At 42.5% G+C, this 24,056-nt stretch overlaps 1 protein-coding gene across 13 annotated transcripts in view; it reads left to right on the forward strand.

The window, feature by feature from the left end:
- Window positions 1-19,456, forward strand: part of wnk1b (WNK lysine deficient protein kinase 1b) — a 62,297-nt gene extending 42,841 nt beyond the window's left edge. For 2 of the 13 annotated variants that reach the window (XM_057324733.1, XM_057324746.1), the window contains 21 exons: window positions 988-1,074; window positions 1,281-1,316; window positions 1,998-2,141; window positions 5,104-5,171; window positions 5,293-5,449; window positions 5,537-5,653; window positions 5,806-5,913; window positions 6,031-6,085; window positions 6,178-6,321; window positions 6,437-7,569; window positions 8,075-8,155; window positions 8,975-9,061; window positions 9,432-9,468; window positions 10,034-10,104; window positions 10,199-10,650; window positions 10,732-10,934; window positions 11,130-11,330; window positions 11,865-11,957; window positions 13,751-13,792; window positions 16,280-16,485; window positions 16,584-19,456. In XM_057324733.1, coding sequence (XP_057180716.1) covers window positions 988-1,074; window positions 1,281-1,316; window positions 1,998-2,141; window positions 5,104-5,171; window positions 5,293-5,449; window positions 5,537-5,653; window positions 5,806-5,913; window positions 6,031-6,085; window positions 6,178-6,321; window positions 6,437-7,569; window positions 8,075-8,155; window positions 8,975-9,061; window positions 9,432-9,468; window positions 10,034-10,104; window positions 10,199-10,650; window positions 10,732-10,934; window positions 11,130-11,330; window positions 11,865-11,957; window positions 13,751-13,792; window positions 16,280-16,485; window positions 16,584-16,928 — 3,867 coding nt within the window. In that variant the 3' untranslated portion in view covers window positions 16,929-19,456. Of the gene's footprint in view, window positions 1-987; window positions 1,075-1,280; window positions 1,317-1,997; window positions 2,142-5,103; window positions 5,172-5,292; window positions 5,450-5,536; window positions 5,654-5,805; window positions 5,914-6,030; window positions 6,086-6,177; window positions 6,322-6,436; window positions 7,570-8,074; window positions 8,156-8,974; window positions 9,062-9,431; window positions 9,469-10,033; window positions 10,105-10,198; window positions 10,651-10,731; window positions 10,935-11,129; window positions 11,331-11,864; window positions 11,958-13,750; window positions 13,793-16,064; window positions 16,117-16,279; window positions 16,486-16,583 lie in introns of all 13 variants that reach the window. The other 11 variants (XM_057324742.1, XM_057324743.1, XM_057324735.1 and 8 more) reach the window with 11 other exon arrangements.
- The last annotated feature ends 4,600 nt before the right edge of the window (window positions 19,457-24,056 follow it).

Raw genomic sequence — 24,056 nt, forward strand, 5'->3', positions numbered from 1 at the left:
TGTTTTATTTGTCAAATGAGGCTTGATGAAACTGATTTGTATGACCAAATACACAAGAAACATACTACACAAATGGGGGTTTAGACCGGTTTGCTTGCCTCTTTAATGTTGGGTTCTCTAATCCTGCTCTTAAAAATGTTTTTTTTTGTTGTTGAATTTTAACGCCCGCTTTATTAGATCTGCTACATTATAGATGGCTGGAAATGGTTAAAACGGTTCCTAGTGATTTTCACCTTTTCAATTTTGTCTTTGTGAGATACAGCATCAGTTAAAAAGTATCAACACATTTTTTTGTTTAGAAGTCAACTTATAACCCTTAGAAGGCTGGCATTGTGTATCAATGTCATCCCGCAGATCCATTCTGTACCCCATCTTTATGCAACTTTTCTTTTTATCTTTTTACACCATTGTTATTTTAAGTTCGTTATTCCCGCTGCTTTCTAAGCCTCTTACTAATAATGAGTAGATCCTTTGATATAATGTCAAGGTAAGGTGATCTACGTCTGGAGCAACTATACTTGTCTGTATCCCAGAGAAGAGAAGTTGAAAGACAAGTATACTTGCCGCTTTCTAAGGGTCAAATCCAGCAGCGTGTTTTCAGGAAACGCTTCCTCGGTTATACAAACTACAGCACACGCAGGGCGCTTCCCTGGGTTCTGGTATAACCTTCACCTAAGCTACAGAGTACAGAATCATGTAGAGTCACGTGCATGAAGCCTACTCACTCCCTGGCTAACACCCTGATGCTTGTTTGTCAGTTAATCGTGAGATGAGAAAGGCATACACAAAAAGTGAACCATGACCTGAGTGATGTTACTCGGTGTTCACGCTTTGTGTATGAATAGTCAGTATTTTAAAGTTGAATAGTTTTTGTTTATGATGGAGCCAAGATGAGGTTTTGACTTTCTTTTTCCATCTCTCCACCACCACCTCTCTCTCTCTCTCTCTCTCTCTCTCTCTTTTTCCATATTTCTTCAATTCTCATAGCAGGTGCAGGTTCCCATTCCGCAGTCCACAACTTCCATTTCTTTGGTTTCCTGCAGCACCCCATCGGCCGTCCCCGCTCCTCAGCAGGTAAGACATCCTTCTTCCTGATCACATTGTCTCTTTCCCTTCACCATTGGCATAAATGTAGAGCAAAGGCAAATCAATCACTCCCCTTTAAAACACTTCCAGACCTTTTTGAGTTTTGTTTTCGCTCTGGATTCTCTCCTGCGTATGAAAGCTGTGGACATCAGAGGTGCCTTTCACTTACACGGTCTTGTATTTGTTTCTTATAGTATGGAGGTTACTACGTCCAAGCGCTCCCTTCGCAGGTAGAGAAAACACCCATTTCCTCTCTTTCTTACATTTACCTGAATCTTTTGTTTCCTTTGCTTTTCTTTGTCATTTCATTACTATTTGCACAATTTGAAATGTTGCACAGTCTTTAGCTGTTTAAATAACGGAAGCTTTTAAATGCGAGTATTACCAAATCTGGGTCTTTAATGCATTTGTCTTGAAGGACTAATTTGAGAATGATTGTTTGAAATAAGATTGGGTGTGTATTCTGTTTTCTGTGTATTCTGTTTAGTCATAAGGTTGATTATGGTGGTTTTAAGTAATGTTCTGGATTCTGTAAATAAGTTCGACTCTTCTTTTAGTAGATGAAAGCAAATTGAAAAGTAGTCCCAAATTATAACATATATGGATATAAAGTCTCGTGGCGCTAAATGGTTCAATTAAAGGGATATTCCCAAGTATATTCATTTGAGGTAAGTAGTTTGCACAGACATGACAGGGCACGTTTATGAGAGATCAAGACAAATCAAGAGAGGTGAGAGAGCACAGTCATTCATGGAAAATGCATGTGATGCTTTTAATGTACAGGTTTTCTATGGGCTTATGTTTTTCTTCAGCACTCTGTCTATTTTCTTCCTCCCAGCATTGCCGTAATATCAAAAGAGTCAAATAATCGAGATTCGTGCCTGGCTGTGGGTCTTCTGTTTTCCATTTAGGTTCCTGTATTGCAGCAGGTTTCTCTAGGACCAGCTTCCCAACCTGGTTTGTCTGTACCCCAGCAAGCTCCACAACAGTCTCCCAGCAACGTGGTTCAGACCGGCTCCCAGACGCAGGTGCAGACCGGGCCTCCACCCACACAGGTAACACACATCAAGTTCCTACTTTTTTCTTTTTTTCCGCCCAGATGGTGAATGCCATTTCATGTTGACTTGATAAATAGCAAATCCTCTTCCTCATTGGAATTTTTTGTTTCCTTTTAACCTTTGTGTGTCTGAGACTCTGTGGCCTTCTTTCTCAGATGAGCTTGTGTGCCGTGTTTTCTAGCATGCTGTTTGTGTATGTTGCATGGACGTTATTTGGATGTTGTTTAAAGATGAGTCCACCTTGTTTAGTGCTACGATGTTTTGTCCAGAAAACCTGTTTGTCCTGGAAGCCCAGATCATATTGTTACTATGTATTGTGTTGTATTCCACCACAAAGACGCTTTGCTTTTTGAATATAACTGTACACATGGGTTGATCTCACAAGTCCATTTTTGGAATAAATAGTTTGATGTGTTGTTGTGTAACGTTTTGTTTTTGATAGCGACAGTTTTTAGGCACTTAGAAAGAAGCCCCTGCTAATGTAATCTCATAACTGTTTGGCTCGTAAATTAAAGTTGATGTTTGTTTTGCTTGCGTTCGATGTAATCCTCAATTCACCCCGAGGCATATGCCGTCTGTTGTTTTTGCTGTGGTTTATTGAGACATCGCTCCTCTCACACATAATCAGGCCTTGCGGTTTCCATCAACCTCACCGATTGGTCCCTGCACAACCCCCGAAAACACAATTCCCTGCTCGTCCTCCATCTGCCCAGCCATCAATCTGATCCACCTGCCCCTCTGCTACCTCCCCAAGCTTTGCAATAAGGCTCCCTGCATGCCGAACTTGGCTGCCGCGACAGTGCCCTCATTGCTGCTTCCAGTAACTGCGGTTCAGCGGTCCCTGCCGCAGCCGGTACCCACGCCCTCAGCAGCGCAGCAACCTGTAGTGCCAACCATCATTGTGGCCCATGTCCCCACCCCTGCCGAACATCCATGTTTGCCAGCAGACACCCCATTCCAGGTACCTGGAACCTGCTTCAGCCACCCCCCGACTAACTCTCAGCACATTAGTGTATACAGTGTGAATTTAATTTTTTATTTATTTTTTGGTTATTTTACCAGGATAGTCCCATTGAGATGTAAATCTCTTCTTCCAGGGAGTCCTGGCCAAAATGGCAGCACAAAAAGTTACACATAAAACAACTTCAGACACATCAAACAGTTAGTGCATACAAGAGATCAAAGAAGTTAATTAAAAACATTCACATGTTTCAAAGCTTTTTTTATATAAATATTCAGTGAAGGGATTTGTTCCAACAGTAAGATGCTCTGCAGTTCATTCCACAAAAAAGGTGCATTAAAAGAAAAGGCAGTTTTACCAAACTCTGTTTATACTCTTGGGATTTTTAAAAGCAATTTGGTAGAAGATCTAGTCGTATAATTACAAGTGTGATAAAATAGAAGACTACAGATATAATTAGGTAATTTTCCTAACAGCGCCTTGGCAATGAACAACAACATGTGTATTTTTCTCCTTTGAGACGAGGACGACCAGCCCACTTATTCATAGGGCAGCATGGTAAACCTTGCTGAGTTAACCTTGCACGCATATATAGCACATCCCCATAATCTAAAACTGAAAGGAAACAACTTTGTATAATTTGTTTTCTTGCTTCATGAGGAAGACATTTCTTGATTCGATATAGAAAACCCAATTTAGGTCTAAGCTTTTTCAGAAGATTTTCAATATTTACATGAAAGTCCAGCTTTTCATCCAGCCATATACCCAAGTGTTTATACATTTTTTCTCTTTCTATATACTCTCCTTGTAATGTTAAAATAGGATTGTCTGATTTGATACTACTACGAGAAAAAATCATATATTTTGATTTTTTTAGAGTTTAAAACCAATTTTAAGTTTATCAATGACAATGATTTATTGCAATGACCGAAAAGATTCTTGCAAAAGCTCTAAGGCTCGGTTTCAAGAGTGCGCTGCAGTATAAATAACAGTGTCATCGGCATAGAGATGAATTTTAGCTGAGGTAATCCCACGCCCTAAATCATTAATATAAATTGAAAACAAAATCGGTGCTAAAATAGATCCTTGAAATATAATTCTCAGCTGAGACACCGAACTCTCTCTGATAAATAGTTATGAAACCAATTTATAGCCTTTTCACTAAAACCAACATACTTTAGCCTCTGCAGCAAAAGTTTATGATCCAAGGAGTCAAACGCTTTAGAGAGATCTACAAATAATGCTGCACAGTGCTGTTTTCTATCCAAACAATTTATAACATCATTAGTGACTAACATTACTGCTGTAGTAGTATTATGACCTGATCTGAAACCTGATTTTGGGAATAACGTTTGAAGTTAAGCTTAAGTAAAAATAGAGGTAATAGGCTCCGTTATCAGAGCTGTAGCAATTGAAAAAAATAAGGCTCTATATTATCAGTACCTGCTGATTTTTTACAATCCAATTTTAGCAGAGCTTCATAAACTTGTGCCTCTAAAACTGGAGTAAAACAACATGAAGCAGCTTCCACACTACCTCCTATGTTATTTTCTTTTAAATTATTTAAATCTTTAACTAAACTAATAGAACTAAAATGACTATTAAAAGCATTCACAATATTTTCTTTCCCCTTAATCACACTTTCATTTAGTTTTAAATAGTCGGGCAGACAGGTAGAAATTTTGGTACCAGAGACTGATTTGGTTAACTCCCCAAAATGTAAGCTGTTTACTGTCATTATACAGGTACAATGAGATTATTTCTAGTGGTAATGCTGCGTTTGTCTTTTGCTACAGTTATCTCGTGACCTTTCAGTCTTTGTCGATCTGTCTGGGAAGCTGAAATGAAATCATGAGGTTGATTTGATAATCTTTTTCTGCAGCATTGTATTTATTGTTTTTCTCTCTTGGTTTTTTGATGTGTTTATTTCCTTTGCTTCACAAAGAGTCAGCCTGGTTTGTGCCTTTATCTGTTCTAATTATTTTTTTCTTGTCTAAGACTCCTCACTCCGTCGCTCAGACTTTGACAACAGAGCTGTCACAACTTCAAGCTCCTGCGGTGGATAGGTAAGATCCGCCAGTTACCAGATTCACAATGTGTAATGGTTTATTAATAATACAATCAGAATTTGATAAAAATTGCTAGCACATCAAAACAGTGGATTTATATGTTTTTTTACCTCTTCAGTTATCACTCTGACGTGGCATCTGGGCTCAGTGATGGTAATGAGGGCGTAACGGGCGGCAGGCATGAGGGTCGTTCGGCAAAACGGCACCAGCGCAGATCAGTGCGCAGTCGTTCGCGCCACGACAAGACCTCTAAAGCCAAGCTCAACGTCCTTAATGTACGTCTACTACATTTTGGAAATATTTTCGGAGGATTTTTGATAGTGGTGAGTAACAGTGGGAAAAACATCTCATTCTTGTTTCAGATCTCCAGCATGGGCGACAGAGTTGCAGAATGTCAGCTGGAAACACATAACAGAAAAATGGTGACGTTTAAGTTTGATCTGGACGGAGATAACCCAGAGGAAATTGCACAGATAATGGTAACTTGAAACACCACCTGCATGTTTTTAATACCAACCAGAAATGCCCAATGAACTTGAACTTGAACTATTTATACACAATGTGACAGAAACAAGACTGAATCGAACATTTTCTGTTGCTATTTTAAGCAATTTCCTCCTTTTTGTTTTAGGTTCAGAGTGAATTTATTCTAGAAAGCGAGCGCGAGTCCTTCATCGAGCAGATCCGGGAGGTCATAGAGACAGCAGATGAGAAAGGTGTAGAGCGAGAACGCAGCCAGGTAAGCTATGCTCAGAAGGCATGAAATAGTTTGCATTGTAGACCATGTATGATATATTACACAAAAATATATATTTTTTGACAACGTCGTCTAAACAACTTAAATGTGTCCATACAGGCGGTCAATGATCATGTGCAACATCTGCCCACCACCTCTGCACCTCTTGAACAAGGTAAAGTTTATGATCTTAGCATGTAAAACAGATTAATGTCCCATGCTAATATCATGTCAGGACTGAGGTCTCTCCTTCACTTGTTCTTTCAGGCATACCGCCTTGTTCAGCTGCCCTGGTGGTCCATTCAGCAGGCCGCAGGTTTATCGTAAGTCCAGTGCCCGAATCCAGGCTAAAAGACCAGTTCTTCAGCTCACCCCAACCCGCCGTCCCCGTGGGTCAAGAGCCTTCATCCTGTAAGTGTACATCAAGAGATAAGAAAATCAAGATTGTGGGTTCAAGTTTGTCTGTTGGACATTTTATGCAACCGTATCCTAATTCTGTATTTTCTCTCATCTGCTTCGACCGCAGTGCCAGGTCTAGGGCTTTCAATGTCTGCGTCCGTAGTCAGTTTGCAAAAGGCATTTTCGGAGATGCGTCAGGGCCAGTTTGACCCCGGTCCCAGCACTGCACCACCAATACTCCACACCTCAATGCCCCCTCTACTGCCCCCTGTAACACCCTTGCCCTCTGGCACCGCCCCGATGGTCTCTCCCCCGCTAGCACATGTGTCTGAAGTAACCTCTTCGGCATCTCTACCCACTGTGTCAGCAAACCCTCCGGGGTCGACATCACCACCTCCTACCCTTCAACAGACGCCAACCTCTGCCATGACCTCCACACCCACCCATTCACTGCCCATGTCTCAGCCCCCTCAGCCTCCAAGTCAGCCATCTATACCTACCGGCATCAGTGTTATTACGTCTCCCTCATCTCTGCCTGTGCAAGCTCTGCCCAGCACCATGCCCGCCTCTACATCGTTCCCCCAGACAACAGTTCTTGTGCCAGCGCCGGCCAGCATGGTCGCATCGCTCCCTCAACCAGTGGCTCCTGTGAATGTTGTGGGTTCTGTTTCCGGCAGCAGTGCCGAACAGCCGTTCATCCCCTCCACGACTGCTCAACTCACGCCAACTGTAGTTCCCACCACGGCTTTTGAAACACCCCAGCTCGCACCTTCCACCATCCCCACCACGGTAATTCCCTCCGCAGCCGCCCAGCCACAGGTACCCACCCTCCAACCCGTCACCACAAACATACCGCTCACTCAGCCCACGCTGGTGCACAGCCAACCTCAAACCTCCACCGTGCCCAACCAGAGCCACATTCATTGCGTGGATTGTGACAGCGACCCGCAGGGAAAGGGCGTTGATGACATTCAAGCTCTGGATAAGAAACTACGCTCTCTCTTTATGGACCTGGGGTCTGGTCCGCCATCCGCCCAGTCCGATATGACCTCTGACCCCATGGCGACCCCAAGCGTCCCTGGCACCTCCTCCCCAACCACATGCGCCACCCCTAGTGGTACCCCCCTTCCTCCCTCTAGTTTACCCCTGAGCACCTCCGGTCATCAAACAGGCTCCCCGATGACCGCCATGGGTAATGGATCCACCCCTGTCGGCTACAGTCAGACAACACCATCTAAAGCTCCGTTGTCAAGGTTACCGGTGAGCGATGGGTGATTTAATGGTTGAAGAGAAAATGTTCATGAAAATTGTTCAGACTTCACTCGAGATCAAAAGAAAATACCATCAGGATATTTTACAATTTATAATAAATATTATACAAACAGTAAAGGGCCAATTCAAAAAAAGATTGACATAGTATTTAATGCAAACACTTTTCTTGTTTTCATTATCAACTTTACTCTCACAACTACTAACAATATGAAAACCTGTTATAGTCTGTTTTAATCACATTTTATGCATGGCAGAATTTCATACGTGGCAAAATGCATGAGATTGTAAGCGTCCATCTGTAGCATGTGACTCAACTGACTCTGTAATTATATAACAAGAGGCAGGTAGCATTTTGGGCACAGCTCAACCTCCCAAACATGAGTCTTTGGCTCCTGTGTGCTGCATGTAGCTTGTGGTGCTTTCTCAGAGTGACGTATCTGCCAGCACTTGTTCATCACGATGGTTTAGTTTCTCTTCCGTCTTCATTCATTAGGTGTTGCCTGCTGGCCTCGATCAGGCTGGCTCGCCGCCATCAGAGCACCTACCACCCTTCCCAGGACCTTGTTTAATTCAGGTGCCTTTTATTGCTTTCTCTCTCTATCACGCTGTGCTTTTTTGTTTGGATATCGTTTCCTGTGAAATACACAGAGCATGAATAACTAGTGTTGCTTTCCTGTGAGGTCGGATAGGAGCATGACCTTTGACTCGTACTAACTCGCTGCTCTATTTTTTTCTACTTGGAGAAATGGATTTAGTCAAACCATGATCTCACACACAGTAATGCATATTCGTGTTACGAAACCCTCAAACTTTATTTGTTAATAGTAAGTTATGCATATTTTAAACTATATAGCCAAAGGAAAGATTAATCATCAGTAGTTTTGATTATCTTTTAGTTTGATGCAAAGCCAAATTGCTGTAATCAAAGTCATTTTCCTTGGCTCAATCTTGAGACCTGCTGTCATCGACCTTGCATTCAGTGTAATCTTTACGTTCTCCCCGAAGAGATTTAAACTAAATCTTGCATATTCATAGATTCAGAGCAATATCTTTCTCTGCCTCTTAAAAGAGGAAATTAGTGTAAAAGTGCTTGTTGGCCCCTAGCCGAGTCGTACAAAACATGTCAGGAACTGCAGAACGCCGACCAATTTAAACACAAATTTGAGATGTAGCATGACAGGAAACCTTAACTTGGATTAAAAGCATGCAGCCCTTCCAGGCAACGGTCATCTGACTTTAAACTTACTGTAAGAGACCGTCTCGTGCTGGATTTAATTAGATTCACTGTTCCCATGTCGGATTTGCGCGCACTTGCCACAAGCAATAAGCGTTTTGTATGAGTATGTGTGTTTTGTTAAATGGACTTGACTAATTGGTGAAATGGATTGTTTAGTCTCAGCAGCCCTTGGAGGATCTGGACGCCCAGCTGAGACGGGCTCTGAGTCCAGAGACCGTCCCAATCAGCAGCGCCATGCATCAGGTACAAGCACACTAACAGGGGGCTGACCGAAAAAACACCAGAGCTGTCTGCTTTTGTTTAGTTCACTTACAGATTCAACACTGGAATTTTCCATACACAGAGCAGATTAAGCAATGTCTCTCAGATCTCCAGCAATTTTTCAAGAGAGGATTAGCTACTTTGACATCAGTTGGGGCATCTTTTAGAGTTCTTGGAATTCACCAGTCGAAACTGAGAAATCCTGTCAATTCTGATTTCACTTGCGTACTGGTTTAAGATTCTTGGGTCTTGCATGTTGGGTCTTACACACCTTTTTGTGAATAAATGTCATTTAGGCTGTGTCTACATATGTTTGTATTGTAATTCCACTCGTCTTTGTTTTGCTTTGCAGTGCTCCGTCACCGGGATGCCATTTGGAGGACAGCCAGGTGTGTGCTGCCAGTTTCACAGATTAAACCTCGAAAGTCGAAATTTACCCTACAACATTTGCAAAAACACAATCCTGTTTATACTGCAAATTATTTATGGGTGCATGTTATTCCGTAGATGAAAATGTCTTTTTATTTTTAATCAAAATATGATAAACTTTGTCTTTTAAACGATCCACCTTTTTACCCTGAGGTTAATGTTGACTAATAGCTGTTTTACATTCCTGTATAATAAAAAGTGTAAAAATACGCGAAATCGTTCACCCAAAATTGAAAATTTTGTCATCATTTGCTCACAACAAAGAAATCCATACAGGTTTGTAGTTGTTACAGGTTTGTATTTGTTACAAACCTGTATGGATTTCTTTGTTGTGCTGAACACTAATGAAGATATTTTAATGAAAGTTTGTAACTAAGCCGTTTTAGGTCACCATCGACTCTGATAGTGGTCTTTTGTACTACTATGGGTGACCCAAAACGGCTTAGGAACAATCTTTCATTAAAATATCTTTATGAAATGACAAGAACTCATTATTTGTGGCGTTTATTGATGTTGCTCTTTCAGTTCCGTTTTCCTTGGATGGAGAGCCAGCGGCTGTACCCGCAACTGGAGGCTACAAACTGGGACGATTCCAGGTGCCTGAATGATTTAGCATGACAGTATTATTAACAACAGGAAGTTTAAACCATGTGGCGCTGAGCTGACTTACTCCTTCTATCTGTTATTCAGGTGTCAGTAGCTCCTGATGAGAGTTCCCCGCAGGCTCCCACCACCTCCCGCGACTCATCTACCACATCATCATCTTCCACCTCATCGTCCTCCTCCACCCTCTCGAGCCCTGAGCACACGCTGCACCGGACCTCCTCTCCCCTCAGAAACGCTGCGGCAGACAGGATCGACAGCCCCACCTCCGACCGGAACGCCATCTCACCCCAGCCCACCGCCATCGGACGTTTTCAAGTCACTACTAAGGCGGACACCAAAGTGGGTCGTTTCTCCGTGAGCGAGATGTCTGCTCCTGAACGCCAACCGGGACCTCACTCCCATCCAGCCTTAGGAAACGGTCCAGCCCAGAGTCCCGGCCCTCTCAACAACTCCATCAGTCCCTACCTGAGCAGCGACAATGACTCGGAGTTCGAAGACGAGGACTTTAAGAGAGAAGTCAGCAGGCTGAGGGAGAAGTATGTTTTCACCATTTTTTTCCCCGATCTGATATGACGGATGGTATATTGGTATTTAAGATCTCTTTGTTACCCTGTCAGGCACATGATTGAAAGCCAGGCCCTGTATGTCCGACAGAAAGCCGAGATCGACACCCTTTTTGCACGTTTGGGCAAAGCTCCGCCCGGCATGATCAACCCACCTGTTTTGTATCCCGCCGGCCGTAGACGACGTCCTGCCAAGAGCAAGAGCAGCAAATCCAGCCGCGGCAGCTTGCAGAGCAGCAAGAGTCCTGTACAGCCAGGTATTCCCTCCCTCCGTCCTGCCTCCTGCTTGGCATTATGGGATCAGGGTCATTCTGTAAAAGAGGTTTCAGTCCTGTTACCTTTCTAAATGTTTCAGGAAAAGGCACCTGTTTTACAGAACGACATTGTGTGTGTGTGTGCATCTTCCGTCCTGGCTCTGATCAGCGCTTCTCTATGTGTGTGTGTTGTTTCAGCAGCCAGCACTTTATCAGCGCAGAGCGCTCCCTCTGTGTACCCGTCCCAGCAGGCGTTTCTGGCCCCTGGGGGGATGATAGATGGGGGCAGCAGCCCTCTGCTCCAGTCCTTCAAACCCTCCCCCTCTAATGAGAACCTGTGTTCCGCTTACACCAGCGACGGCACGCTCTCCGCGCCCAGTTTGTGCGTCACTTCGCAAGGTAAAATAAAGGCCGAACATGTCACAGCCCACCGCTTGACCCCATGCGTTTGCTGAAAATAGTGATCTCGGTGCGTCTTTGAGTTTTGTTTCTTCCAAATTTGAGGAGACCACAAAATGATACAATTGAGAGAAATTGGATTTCATGTTAGTTGCGTATGTTGCAGTGTTTATTTATTATGAACGTTGTGGTCTTATTTCTGGTGATATGGGCATATCAGAGAGACGCCATCTGAGACGGTGCATGTTTTGATATGGATGGAGCTGCAGGGCTGATGCTTATTCCTGCGGGGGGCGCCCCTTTTCTCCCCTCCTTTTCTGTGCAGCTCAATGCTCTCCCACCCAGGGCCGCACTCCCCCTCCTTCACCTCCTTCACTCTCTATCTGTCAGGAATTCATGGCTTACTGACCTCTGTTACCATTCTCACTGTGTATTTGTGTACACTCTTTTTTTCTCTCTCTCTCTTACTCCATCTCTTCTCTCTCTCTCTCTCTCTTTCTTGCTTGCCCTCTTTTCCCTCTTTTTGTACCACAGGCTGTATAAAGTTTAGCTGTGGGTCGGAGAGAGTGACCTTCAAACCAGGTGGCAGGAGGACGCGTTTTCTGAGTACGCCCTGCTTGGCTCTTTGTGTGTAACGCTTTTTTCTTTTGTCTCCTTCGTACACTGTCATGTGATTGGTTCTTGATTTTGCCAGGCCCTCTGATTGGCTGATTTTCAGGAATCTCAAAATGACCCGTACTTGTTGCTAAACATATACACTCACCTAAAGGATTATTAGGAACACCATACTAATACGGTGTTTGACCCCCTTTCGCCTTCAGAACTGCCTTAATTCTACGTGGCATTGATTCAACAAGGTGCTGAAAGCATTCTTTAGAAATGTTGGCCCATATTGATAGGATAGCATCTTGCAGTTGATGGAGATTTGTGGGATGCACATCCAGGGCACGAAGCTCCCGTTCCACCACATCCCAAAGATGTTCTATCGGGTTGAGATCTGGTGACTGTGGGGGCCATTCTAGTACAGTGAACTCATTGTCATGTTCAAGAAACCAATTTGAAATGATTCGAGCTTTGTGACATGGTGCATTATCCTGCTGGAAGTAGCCATTAGAGGATGGGTACATGGTGGTCATAAAGGGATGGACATGGTCAGAAACAATGCTCAGGTAGGCCGTGGCATTTAAACGATGCCCAATTGGCACTAAGGGGCCTAAAGTGTGCCAAGAAAACATCCCCCACACCATTACACCACCACCACCAGCCTGCACAGTGGTAACAAGGCATGATGGATCCATGTTCTCATTCTGTTTACGCCAAATTCTGACTCTACCATTTGAATGTCTCAACAGAAATCGAGACTCATCAGACCAGGCAACATTTTTCCAGTCTTCAACTGTCCAATTTTGGTGAGCTCGTGCAAATTGTAGCCTCTTTTTCCTATTTGTAGTGGAGATGAGTGGTACCCGGTGGGGTCTTCTGCTGTTGTAGCCCATCTGCCTCAAGGTTGTGCGTGTTGTGGCTTCACAAATGCTTTGCTGCATACCTCGGTTGTAACGAGTGGTTATTTCAGTCAAAGTTGCTCTTCTATCAGCTTGAATCAGTCGGCCCATTCTCCTCTGACCTCTAGCATCAACAAGGCATTTTCGCCCACAGGACTGCCGCATACTGGATGTTTTTCCCTTTTCACACCATTCTTTGTAAACCCTAGAAATGGTTGTGCGTGAAAATCCCAGTAACTGAGCAGATTGTGAAATACTCAGACCGGCCCGTCTGGCACCAACAACCATGCCACGCTCAAAATTGCTTAAATCACCTTTCTTTCCCATTCTGACATTCAGTTTGGAGTTCAGGAGATTGTCTTGACCAGGACCACACCCCTAAATGCATTGAAGCAACTGCCATGTGATTGGTTGATTAGATAATTGCATTAATGAGAAATTGAACAGGTGTTCCTAATAATCCTTTAGGTGAGTGTACAATACAGTCCCTTACACTTATATGTCATAATGTAGCAGTGTATCCGTTTGATTTTAATTCAAGAATGGAATGCAGATGACCAGTTGATGTTGTGTTCGATTCATTTTTGACGCACAAAAAACAAACAGTTTTAGCAACATGTCCCTCGACACAGGTGCTACTCAGACTCAATGTTTTCCATTAGCAGTCAGAAGAAAAGAAAACTCGCACCGTGTGTTCTCACGTTGTAATACCCCTCACTAGGACAGTATAGTCTCCACCAGACCACCTCCCTCCATTCACTTTACCATCACTGCTTTCAAAACACTGTACGGTATGTCAAGGCTTTGAGTAAGACTGTAGGCTAGCTTGTTTTAATGCACTCCCATAATGCATTGTGTCGGATGTTGAGTTACTATAACACTGATTCTCTCAATCCCGTCGTTCTCTCCATGCTTCAGGGAAGATGGTGAAAAAAGTCTGCCCCTGCAACCAGCTCTGTAGTAATTATCTCTCTTTTATACATCCTCCCTTTCCTCTCTGCTCTCTCCTGTCGTCACTCACTCCTGCACTCCCTCGTCTTGTGTCCTGTGGCGCTGACTTGAGCATTTCCTCTCTGATGACCCCATTCATGTGTTATAAGTGTGGCATGTAATGTGTGTTCATGTGTAAATCTCTTAAATATAAGTTCATATGAGAAAATACCTGTGTAAGTTCCAACATGAAAACTGGGGTGGGGGTGCATATTGATATTTCAAGGTTTTCGTTCATCGTTAAAACTTTCTAACTCCAAATAAATATTCTTAGTTAAATACTTGGGCTAAAATCCAAAGTCATTCGTAAAGAAATGCAACATTATATTACCGTGTACAAGACATCAATGCTAAATTGTATTTCCCCCTGAATTTTTTTTTTATGAAAAAGAGCATTTACACAGTGTGGTGTTGGGTGTCTGGAAATTCCACGTTTGCAGAACATGTATGCATATATGTTTGTGCACATAGAGAATCAATGGCACTCTTTCTAAACATCTCACCGCCCGACACCACTCTGCAGCAGACTAGTGCACTTTAAATGGACTGGTCCGAACGCTCATCCCATTACACGCAAGCCAGTTCAAATCCCCAGACCTCTTTTTTCTGTGCTCATCTGCATTCTTTTTAAACTCATTTCTCTCTCTCTCTCTCTCTCTCTGCACGTCCTTGTCCCGTCCGGATTGGCTTTCTCACCCATTAAAAGGGTGTAATGAAGCCTCATTTATAAGCACAGGGTTTAATCACGGTACAAACCAGTGTATTTGAGGCGATGCTGCTCGGCTTTTCACAGAAAAACATTTACACTTAAAGGAAGGTTTTTACAAATAGAAGGCCAAAATACAAGAGATTGGTGAACATGGTGAATGGAAGTCATCTAGTAAATGCTGATGTCGAACTGTGTGTAGCTTTCCTTGCCACTTTTCCATCGAAACTGTGCTGTGCTCGGGTTTTAACATTTAAAGACATTTAATGTTATATTCGCAAGTACAGTGTTGTTCTTTCAGACCAACGGAGACAATACGACTGGCTGAATACTGGCCTAGCTGTGCACTGTACCCAAAATTGCGTCATTCCAGTAGGACTGGGTTTATTTCTGCTTCAAACTTTATCCTGATGTTATCCTGCCCCCTGCAGCCTGCTTTGAGTCAAGCGAGGGATCTTTTGGAGTAGATTCATTGTCTTTTTTTTACAGCCCAGCACTTGCACTCGAGGGAAAAGCGTGTGCCTGTCTTTCTAAGCATGGCTTGCTCTGGACTACGTTACCCAGAATTCTCAGTTCCTTATGGGGCTTCTGTTGCATTCTGAAAGGCTTTGTCTGCTGTCCTAACAGGTCTTACGTATACTGCCAGTGGGCATCATTGAAATGATGAGATTTGATTTATAAAAATGTGTTTGTTTGTAAGCTTTATTTAACTTACACTTCAAATGCCTCAGCTTTGGGTTTTTTTGAGCAACGTGCGTACTAAAGCAGACAGCTTAGAGCAGTGCATGATGCCTTCGGTCTGTTTAAAGACCGTCATCTCTTGGTATGACAGTGTTGTGTCTTACGAAGAAGCTGAGGTATTTTAACCCATCTCTTCAGCCCGTCTGCTTCATCTTGCTTCGGAACAGTTCACCTAAATAAGAAAGTTTTGTCATTTCCTCACCCTTATCTCTTTCTTTTGTGAAACACAGTTATTTATAGTACATTGTTCCAGCGGCTCTTATCTAAACAATGAAAGTGAATAGTGACTACTGCTTTTGTCTTCCTTGCACACTGCTTTTACAATGGATTCCTTTTTTGGACGAGAGAAGTTGAGTCATTTGTCTAAACCTCTTGAAAATAAGAAAGGATGAGTAAGTGGTGAAGTCTTTATTTTTAGGTGAACTGTCCCTTTAAGTGCTCAGTAAACAGTATAGTCTAAATGTATCTACTCATACCTCCTCTCCCAAATACTAATGCTAAAACTTGAAACATAACGTCTATAACTCTATGATTATATCCAAAAACTGTACATATACATTTCAAATGAATAAAGAACAGAATTAACCTCTTCTAGTGTAGGAGACATTGCAGTTCATTTCAAGCTAATACTGGAGCTTTTGGTGACCCTGTTCCATTTTATCACCATCTCGCTCCTTTTTACGCTGTGTTGACACATCATCATAATGACAAGCATGATCATAAAACGCAGGCCATTTAAAAAGGTGAAGTGCCTGAGATGCTGTTGTAACACTTTCATGGTGCCCTGTTTTGCAGGCTGGATTCAGAGTGATAAAACTGTCACTTTAGCATCACAGCGGACGCCCAGGTGCTCCATAGGGCCTCACTGCCATGAATTCTGTTTCCTACATACCTTATGTATATGAAAATATACATGTATACTTCGATATAGTCTGTGGCCATCAGCTGTGGGTTTGTGGGAAGTCGGTTCGAATGACTTGTCAATTACATTGTCATTTTTCTTTGCGTAGGGACGAGCAGCACCAATACGGTGGCGGGAACTGGTCTGAATCCAAACCAGCCGTCCGTCTCTCAGTCCCAGAGCTGCAAGGGGATGTTCACAGACGAACTGCACAAGCTGGTGGACAACTGGGCCAGGGATGCTATGAACCTGTCCCAGGGCAAGAGAGTCACCAAACATCAACAACATTCGGCCCCTCAGGGCAACAGTCACGATGTAAGAACCTGAATTTGACATTTTGGGAGATTTAGAGGGCACTGGTGATGCTAAAACAGCCAGCGTGTTTTACATGTCTTTTCCTCATCTCTCCTCAGATGGTCCCTCCTGCCAACATGGGCCGTAAGTACTCCGCTCCGGGCCAGCTGTGCCCAAGCATCGCTTCGACTCTGAGTGGTCACCCATCCATACCCAACACTCCTGCTACCTCTCTAGGGACCCGGAAAGGCTCCCTGTGCCCCACGCCGCAGTACGGTTACCCATCCGCACCTTACAGCGCCCAGTGGGCCAGCTCTGCCCCGCACGCCCAGGGTGGCCTACTTGCCTCCTCGCAACCCCTGGGCCAGTTTCCACCGGTTCCCACCCCAATACAGACCTTCCACATCAGCACTTTGCAAAAGTCAGTCAGCCACCCTGGCGGACCCAACCTGAAGACCACATAGTGCAGGGCCTTGCCGTGCTAGGCCGAAAGATTTTGGTGGAGGGGACGGTCAGAGAAAGAGGCAGGGGGCTGATATGGGATTTGGAATGTGTGTGCTATTGCATTGCAGATTTGTCTGAAAGCATTGAGAGGTTTGAAGAGAAAGAAGATGCCAAGATGCACCTGCGGAATCTTCTTGCACATTTACAGATAATGTCCAACCAGACACAGGAGGGGACGAATACGCAACGAATGCAATGTGATGTGGCCAAAGACAGTTTTACAATTGTTATGGTTTAACATCTTTCAAAGTGTGTAGCGACGTCATCGTTCACCATCCAGGCCCACACATTTTACTCCAGAGTGATTTGAATCGACTGGTTTGCTGTCTCGCCTTTTATCTCCTCACACTCGCTCATCGTCAGCAAACGGAGGGCGGTTTGGAGACGGACAGACAAACCGCGTACCCCTGTTCCCCCTGCCCTCGACCCTCTGCTGCAATGCCATGAAAAATGCAATAATTACAACGGTGGGGGAAAAAACTCTGTTTTAAAACACAAAAAGTGTCCTTCATTCGATAAAACGAAAATCCGTGTACAAGATCGTACTTTGTTTTTAAATTGGGTTGTGAGGGTTATGATTCCATTTGTTTTGTTTGGTTGGGTTGGTTTTCTTACCGTACGCCCTTCGAGCCGGCCTTGTGTAGCAAATGTTAGAGAGATTTCTGTTTTTCAGATGTTCGGAGGCCTTTAAGCTGCCCCAGGGTTTGTGCTACAAAATACTACGGCTTCCCAGCATGCTTTGCAGCACATTCACATGCTTAATATCCTCTTCCACCTCTCTCATCAGGCCACACCGTAAGGCGAGCTGTAATGGTGTATTATAGTTTAGATAAACAGATCTGTTCCTTTTGGTGGGGGAGTCCGTCTGTCAAAACCCATGGCCCCCTTTGCAGTGAATTAGAGGTCAACATTTTGCTGCGCCCATTTATGGTAAATGGCAGAAGATTGTGGTCACCATTCACGCTGTCTTTATTTGGGGTGGGTAGATGTGACATGTAGACCCATTCACCGACAAAGCTCTGATGGTACAGCTTTTTTTGATCCTGGCAGCATTTTGGGGGCCTGTTATAATAGTTGGCAACAGTCAAATGAGAAGGTTGTGTTCTGTATGGACCTGTATTTACTCATCAGTTTTTGATGTTGAAACACTGTGATTATTATAAATGTTGTTGGACAACATGCGTTTAAATTAAAGGTAGAAAAAAAAACATAAAATTGTGAGGGTTATGGATATTAGCGTTCATGAGATGTAAGGCTAGCTATTTCATTATTTCACAACTTATTGGAGACACTTTAACCTTTTTGTTTTTCCCCTTTGTATTTTTTGTGTATTCGAAAAAATGTGAATGTAAAATGTAAAAATGTACTTGAAGAAACGTTCTCTTTTTGCCCACGTCCGGTGAGCTTTCCGAAGATTATAGTGCCTTGCTTTTTTACTTTTCTTTGCTTTGGGGTTTGACGCCTGCGGAGAGTCTGAACGGTGCCGGTGTTTGGACCTCGCAGAGGGTGAGTGTTTGTACATGACAGAATAAAGATATCGGTTTGAGTGCCGTTTTAGCTCGGCTATGACTGAAACCATTTGACGGCACAGTTGTAGACATTTGACAGTGTGCGAAAAGGAGTTTTGAAGCTGGGGCTGTTGTATGTAATGCACGCCGATACCAAGAAACCTGCTGAGATCATCTGAAAAACCAGGTGGGGCTTCTTTTTTTTAAAGGCTGGGTGCCTGCGAAAGTGCTTAAATGCCATTTCGATACTACGAGTTTAGATGATCTTAGCATGCATAAGTGTGCATATCACCAGCGCACCCTTCTATAAATGTGTCGCCATGTTTACTTGAGAGCATCATGACCGGCTCTTGTGATGGTGAGGAAGATTGAGGTGCAAGGCAAAGAACGTTGGTACACGTGAGACGGTTTGTTGTATGCGTTTAAATATATCCTATTAGCTTAACTTGCTTAGACACCATCCGTGTGTTGAGAAGCACTTTGACTAGTTAACTCAGTTTGGACGTTGCTGTGACAGGACGTGAAGGATGCAGAAAGGTGGAGAAAGTTAGCAATCCTCACCAACACGACATGGCCAAAACAGTGCTGGTTCAGACGAGCGCTTGCAGTTGTTACTTTGCTTCAGACTCGCTGCGTAGATGAGTTTTCATGCTACTGCAATGGCCTTGTGGTTTATGGCTTAGTAGTAGTTTCTTACGGGATCTCTTTTGTGGCAGTCACGCAACAACTGGTCAAGTGCCGGTCGAATCACTCTTGTAAATGCTTTCAGTCCTAATTCATCATTAACAAATGTACAGATTTTTAAAACCTTGTTTTCCAGGTTAAGACTGTAATGGTTACAAAATGTAGTGCAGTTGAACTTAGTGGAGACACTCGTCACCTTAACTACTGAATGGACTTAGATTACAATTTGTTGCGTACGGCTTCGTGTACTGAGTGAAACGTCTGGTACAGAAAAACGTCACTAATCAGCTGTACAGTATCTGTTTTCACCAGCCACGAATGGCTCTGTTTTTCTTTATATTTAAATAACAGTTGTTTTAAAGATCGCTTTTGCTTTGTACACAGCGCATTACCCGTTTCTCTTGTTTTTTAACCCGGAATTGAATTCACCGTTACGCTGGTTCATTGAAACTGTGAACAAACCAAAAGGTTTTTGACAAAGAGGTCCCACCTGCTCAGTGTTCAGACTTAATGAAATCTGTCGACAGCTACCTTGTGAGTGCCATGTCCTCGTTCCAAAACTTAAGTGTTATTCGCCCTCCCATACTGTAGAGGGCGCTGATGTAACTGCAGTGCAGAACGTACAATGTTAAACCAGATTCACAATGTGACACCACGTTCCCAGTTTACCAAAGCCACAGAGATGTCCCTAAACTTTGTAAATTATAAACAGCAACTTGACCCCTCACCATCCTTTTGAGAAATGCTTTTGTTGCGCAGGCTGATGTGTAAACAAACCTCTCAGTACCGATTAATACATTCAGATTCATTTTGGTCAAGAAATGAATCATAGATACAAGAATTTTTGCATGATACAAGGTACAGAACAGGCACACAGGCCCACTCAAAAGTGTCAAAGTGAATAGAACGCTTTGTTTTACCATCTAGTCATGTCCTGTGGAACGAAATACAACAGAACAATGTTAACTTAATACTGTCCTGTCGTTAAGTTATTTTGTTTTGTACTAATATAAGATCTGCTCGTTCTGTCTCTAGGTTTCATCTAGCGACTTCATTCAGTGTTTCTCCGAGTGATATTTAACATTGTACAAAATGTTAAAGGAAAAAAGTTACATAAAACGAAAACCAAACGTAAACATGTAGGCAATTATTGGCAAGTTTAACTGTATGTTTTGCACTAAGTATAAGACGTTCAAGCTTCATATAGAACTGTGCTTTGCGCTCCAATAAAACAGCATTTGTTACCTTTATTTGTAAACTTAATAAAAGTCATTTAAATAAAAATGACTCGTCTCTGCTTCTCTTCTCTGTCCGTTTCATATTGTCCCAGTTTAAAGAGCTATTTTAAAGTTGACCTTGTGTTAAATTTCTCACTCATACAGGAAAACTTGGCATTGTTTGTTTTTCAGCCTAACCCTGACTCTAACTCTGTTCCTCGAACAACAGTGTTGTTATTATTAAAGTGTGTTGAAATATACTGTAGTCTTGTGTGATGGTTTTTTAACTTGGCTACCGCAGTTTTCATTGGGACCAGAAAACTTAGGCATTTCGCCTCCTACAGAAGAAGAATTCACAGGTGTTTGGCAAAGCAATAGTTTCATTACGATTTCAATTTTTGATATTAAAGATATCAAGGTTTCACAGAATGTTCTTTACATTGTGTATGTAGAAAGCAGCAAATCCCCCCAAAAAACTGTAGCTGGGTATTCACAGACAGGATCACATATCGTCATTTGATTAACAAATTGTGCAGTTGCAGACGCTTCTAAAGCAACATTGTCTTCGAGGTCCTGTGCATCTGAACAAGTCACCAAGTTCCTGGGAATCAAACCCGTGACCTTGAGTTTGCTTGCGGTTGAGTTACATGAACAGAAAAATCTCTTAACGTCAACACAGATAAGCATGAGACTTCACCACCTGTAGATTGTGAGAGATGTTTGGGGATTTTTATAAGACAGCTGGATCAACAAATGGATTTATATTAAAAAATACATAAAGATTGGTTTACCACCAATAGAAACGGATGAAAGGGGACGGGCCACAAGAGAAAGAGATAACCGGAGATGACCTGATTGGTACAAAGTGAGGAACACCTCTTGACATTTGGGTATAACTTGATGCAAAGCACTGTGTTTTCAGATGACTTGGAACGTCTCACTTTGTTTGGCTCCAGCAAATCAAGTGAACTCTTTGACACCTGGACCTTCTTTGTTTGAGAGATTTGAACTGCAAGATCAATTTTCCCATCACTTACAACAGAGGTAAGAAGTCCTAAATTTCTTGCAGAAAGTTGTTTGCATGTTTTTCATTTGACCGTGTGTCTGTATCTAAATGCCTTTAAATAATTTATTATCACCAAGCAATAATGGACATCTATATTTTTTTTTTTGACAGCCATGACGTTCTTGTACGATGTTCGATTGGCATGTCTAGCCATGCTGATGTTGGCTCTACATCTGGAGTTTACCAGTGCTGCTGTACAAGTTACAAACTTAAGAGCCGACAACCTCTCCGGCGCCGATCCAGCAGGAAACAAAGCCGATGGATATGTGAAGGTCTGGTGCAATGGTGTATTTGGGGGTATGACGGAACATCGCCCAGGTCAAACTAACCCCTGGTGGTCCGCAGAGTTCAACTTTCCAAGTTGTGAAGTCGGTGACACCATGAAGCTGGAGGTGTGGGACAAGGATACTATGAATGATGACAACATGTTCACATGTACCAGCAAGCTGGAGAGCGGCACTCATGATGTCAGTTGCAAAGCATCTAAAGGAACTCTGTATTACAAATACAGGGTGTATTAAATCTATAAATAACCCTAATAAAGTCGACATTTGCATTTCACATTCTGCATGGTTTGCATTGAAAGATGTTTGTTTCTGCCGAACAGGTTGTGGTAAGGTGGTAAAAGTTGCTTTAATAGTGCTGCAATAAATTAAAATAACTTTTAAACGGTCTCCATTAAAATGTTTTATCGTCAATCAAAACATCTTCAAGTTGCTTTCGAGAGCTTGAAGCGCTCAACCTGCTTTTCTCATAACTGTGGAGGTTGTTGTTTTTAAAAATACCCTTGATAAATAGACTTTCCCTAATTTCATGTACTGAACACTGCTGAAATGTTGACACTGTTGTCCAAATCAAGTCGTGCTCATTGTAGTCACGTATTCTCTGGGCATGAGTCCCATGATCTTGACATCATTTTTAAAAAAGTTTCTTAAAATAAACAACTAAATTTATAATGGGCTAAAGAAATTAAACCTAAAAAGCAATATTTGGGGAAAAAAGTCAAAATCACTAAACAACATTGATTAAACTAAAATGATTATGAAAATTAAAAATAAACAAAAACATAAATATCTTTGCTTATTAAAACCTGATTTTATAGCTAATACAGACAGGGAATGATCAACGTGGTTCATGTTTTCTATAAGGATCCATTTTACCCTTATACCATATAAACATAAAATTAACTAAATGAAAACAATCATTGCATCCTATGCTATTTATGCTACGTATTTGTCAGGTACTGGTGTGGAAAATAATGCATTGATCAAGTCACGTATTCCTTGGAACTCAGGCCCTCAACCTTGACATTGTTAGTGCTACTCTATACCGGATAAGCTACAGGAACACCTTTATAGGGCTTACGATTGTGAGAGATGTTTGGGGCTTTCTATAAGACGGCTGAATCAACAAATGGTCACATTTGTGTCGGCCTTATATGGAGGAATTTCATGACATGTCTTTGTGTCTTTGATCATTATTCACAATGTATCGCTCTTTGTTTTAAACACATTTGTATGAGATTCAGAAAAGCACCCCTGCACAGTTGTGTTTTTGTTGTCTGGTAGTGTTTGTGAAATCTGGGCACAACCCCACAGTATGACCAAATCTGGGCATGTTCCGCCCCGTTACTATGACTACAATCTACATCGAGCAAGGCCACAGTTTTGCCACAGTTAAAGACAAGAGAAGGAGGTGAAGAAGGGGAAACAGGTCATGATGATGATGACATAATTGTGGTGGGCGAGGATTTATATGAAACAATACATGAAGATTGGTTTACCACCAATAGAAACGGATGGAAGGGGACGGGCCACAAGAGAAAGAGATAACCGGAAATGACCTGATTGGTACAAAGTGAGGAACACCTCTTGACGTTTGGGTATAACTGTTGATGCAAAGCACTGTGTTTTCAGATGACTTGGAACGTCTCACTTTGTTTGGCTCCAGCAAATCAAGTGAACTCTTTGACACCTGGACCTTCTTTGTTTGAGAGATTTGAACTGCAAGATCAATTTTCCCCATCCAAGTTGGCGTCCCTGGGTGGGCTGGAAAGAGGCTGAGGACATCAGACAACTTCCTAGGGCGAGCCATCCGGCTGGGTGCAAAGATCAAGCACCCATAATAGGTGAGAATATTTTTGCTTATAATTTTTTTTAACATCTGTGCAGTCTGCCGGAGGTGAGTCCCGGTTAGCATTGGTGTCTGTATAAAGCTTCTCCAAAATTAAAAACCAAATTAATAAACTAAATTTGTAGGAGGGTCCCAGGTCTCACAGTAACGGTATGAATGTGAATGAATGAATGAATGAGAAAGAAATATTTATTTATTTACGCAGAGAGGAGTGTGTGCCTGAGAAGAAAGGCTAGTCTTGAGAGGAAAAGACATATTTATTTATTAGGCAGAGAAGAATTGCGTGTATATGTAGAATTAAGGGGGATTTATTAGGGACGATCACGACTGAAAAGTTGTGTGAGAGCCAACATAGAAAGAAATCACCCACGGTCACAATAAGATATATGGACTATAGTCGTTGAATGATCAAAGAATTCTCAATTGTCTTTTTATGTTTATTGGCTTATGAAGGATACGATAGCTGATCAAGATTAATTT

Source organism: Triplophysa rosa, linkage group LG24, assembly GCF_024868665.1.
Source record: "Triplophysa rosa linkage group LG24, Trosa_1v2, whole genome shotgun sequence".
NCBI classification, from domain to species: domain Eukaryota; kingdom Metazoa; phylum Chordata; class Actinopteri; order Cypriniformes; family Nemacheilidae; genus Triplophysa; species Triplophysa rosa.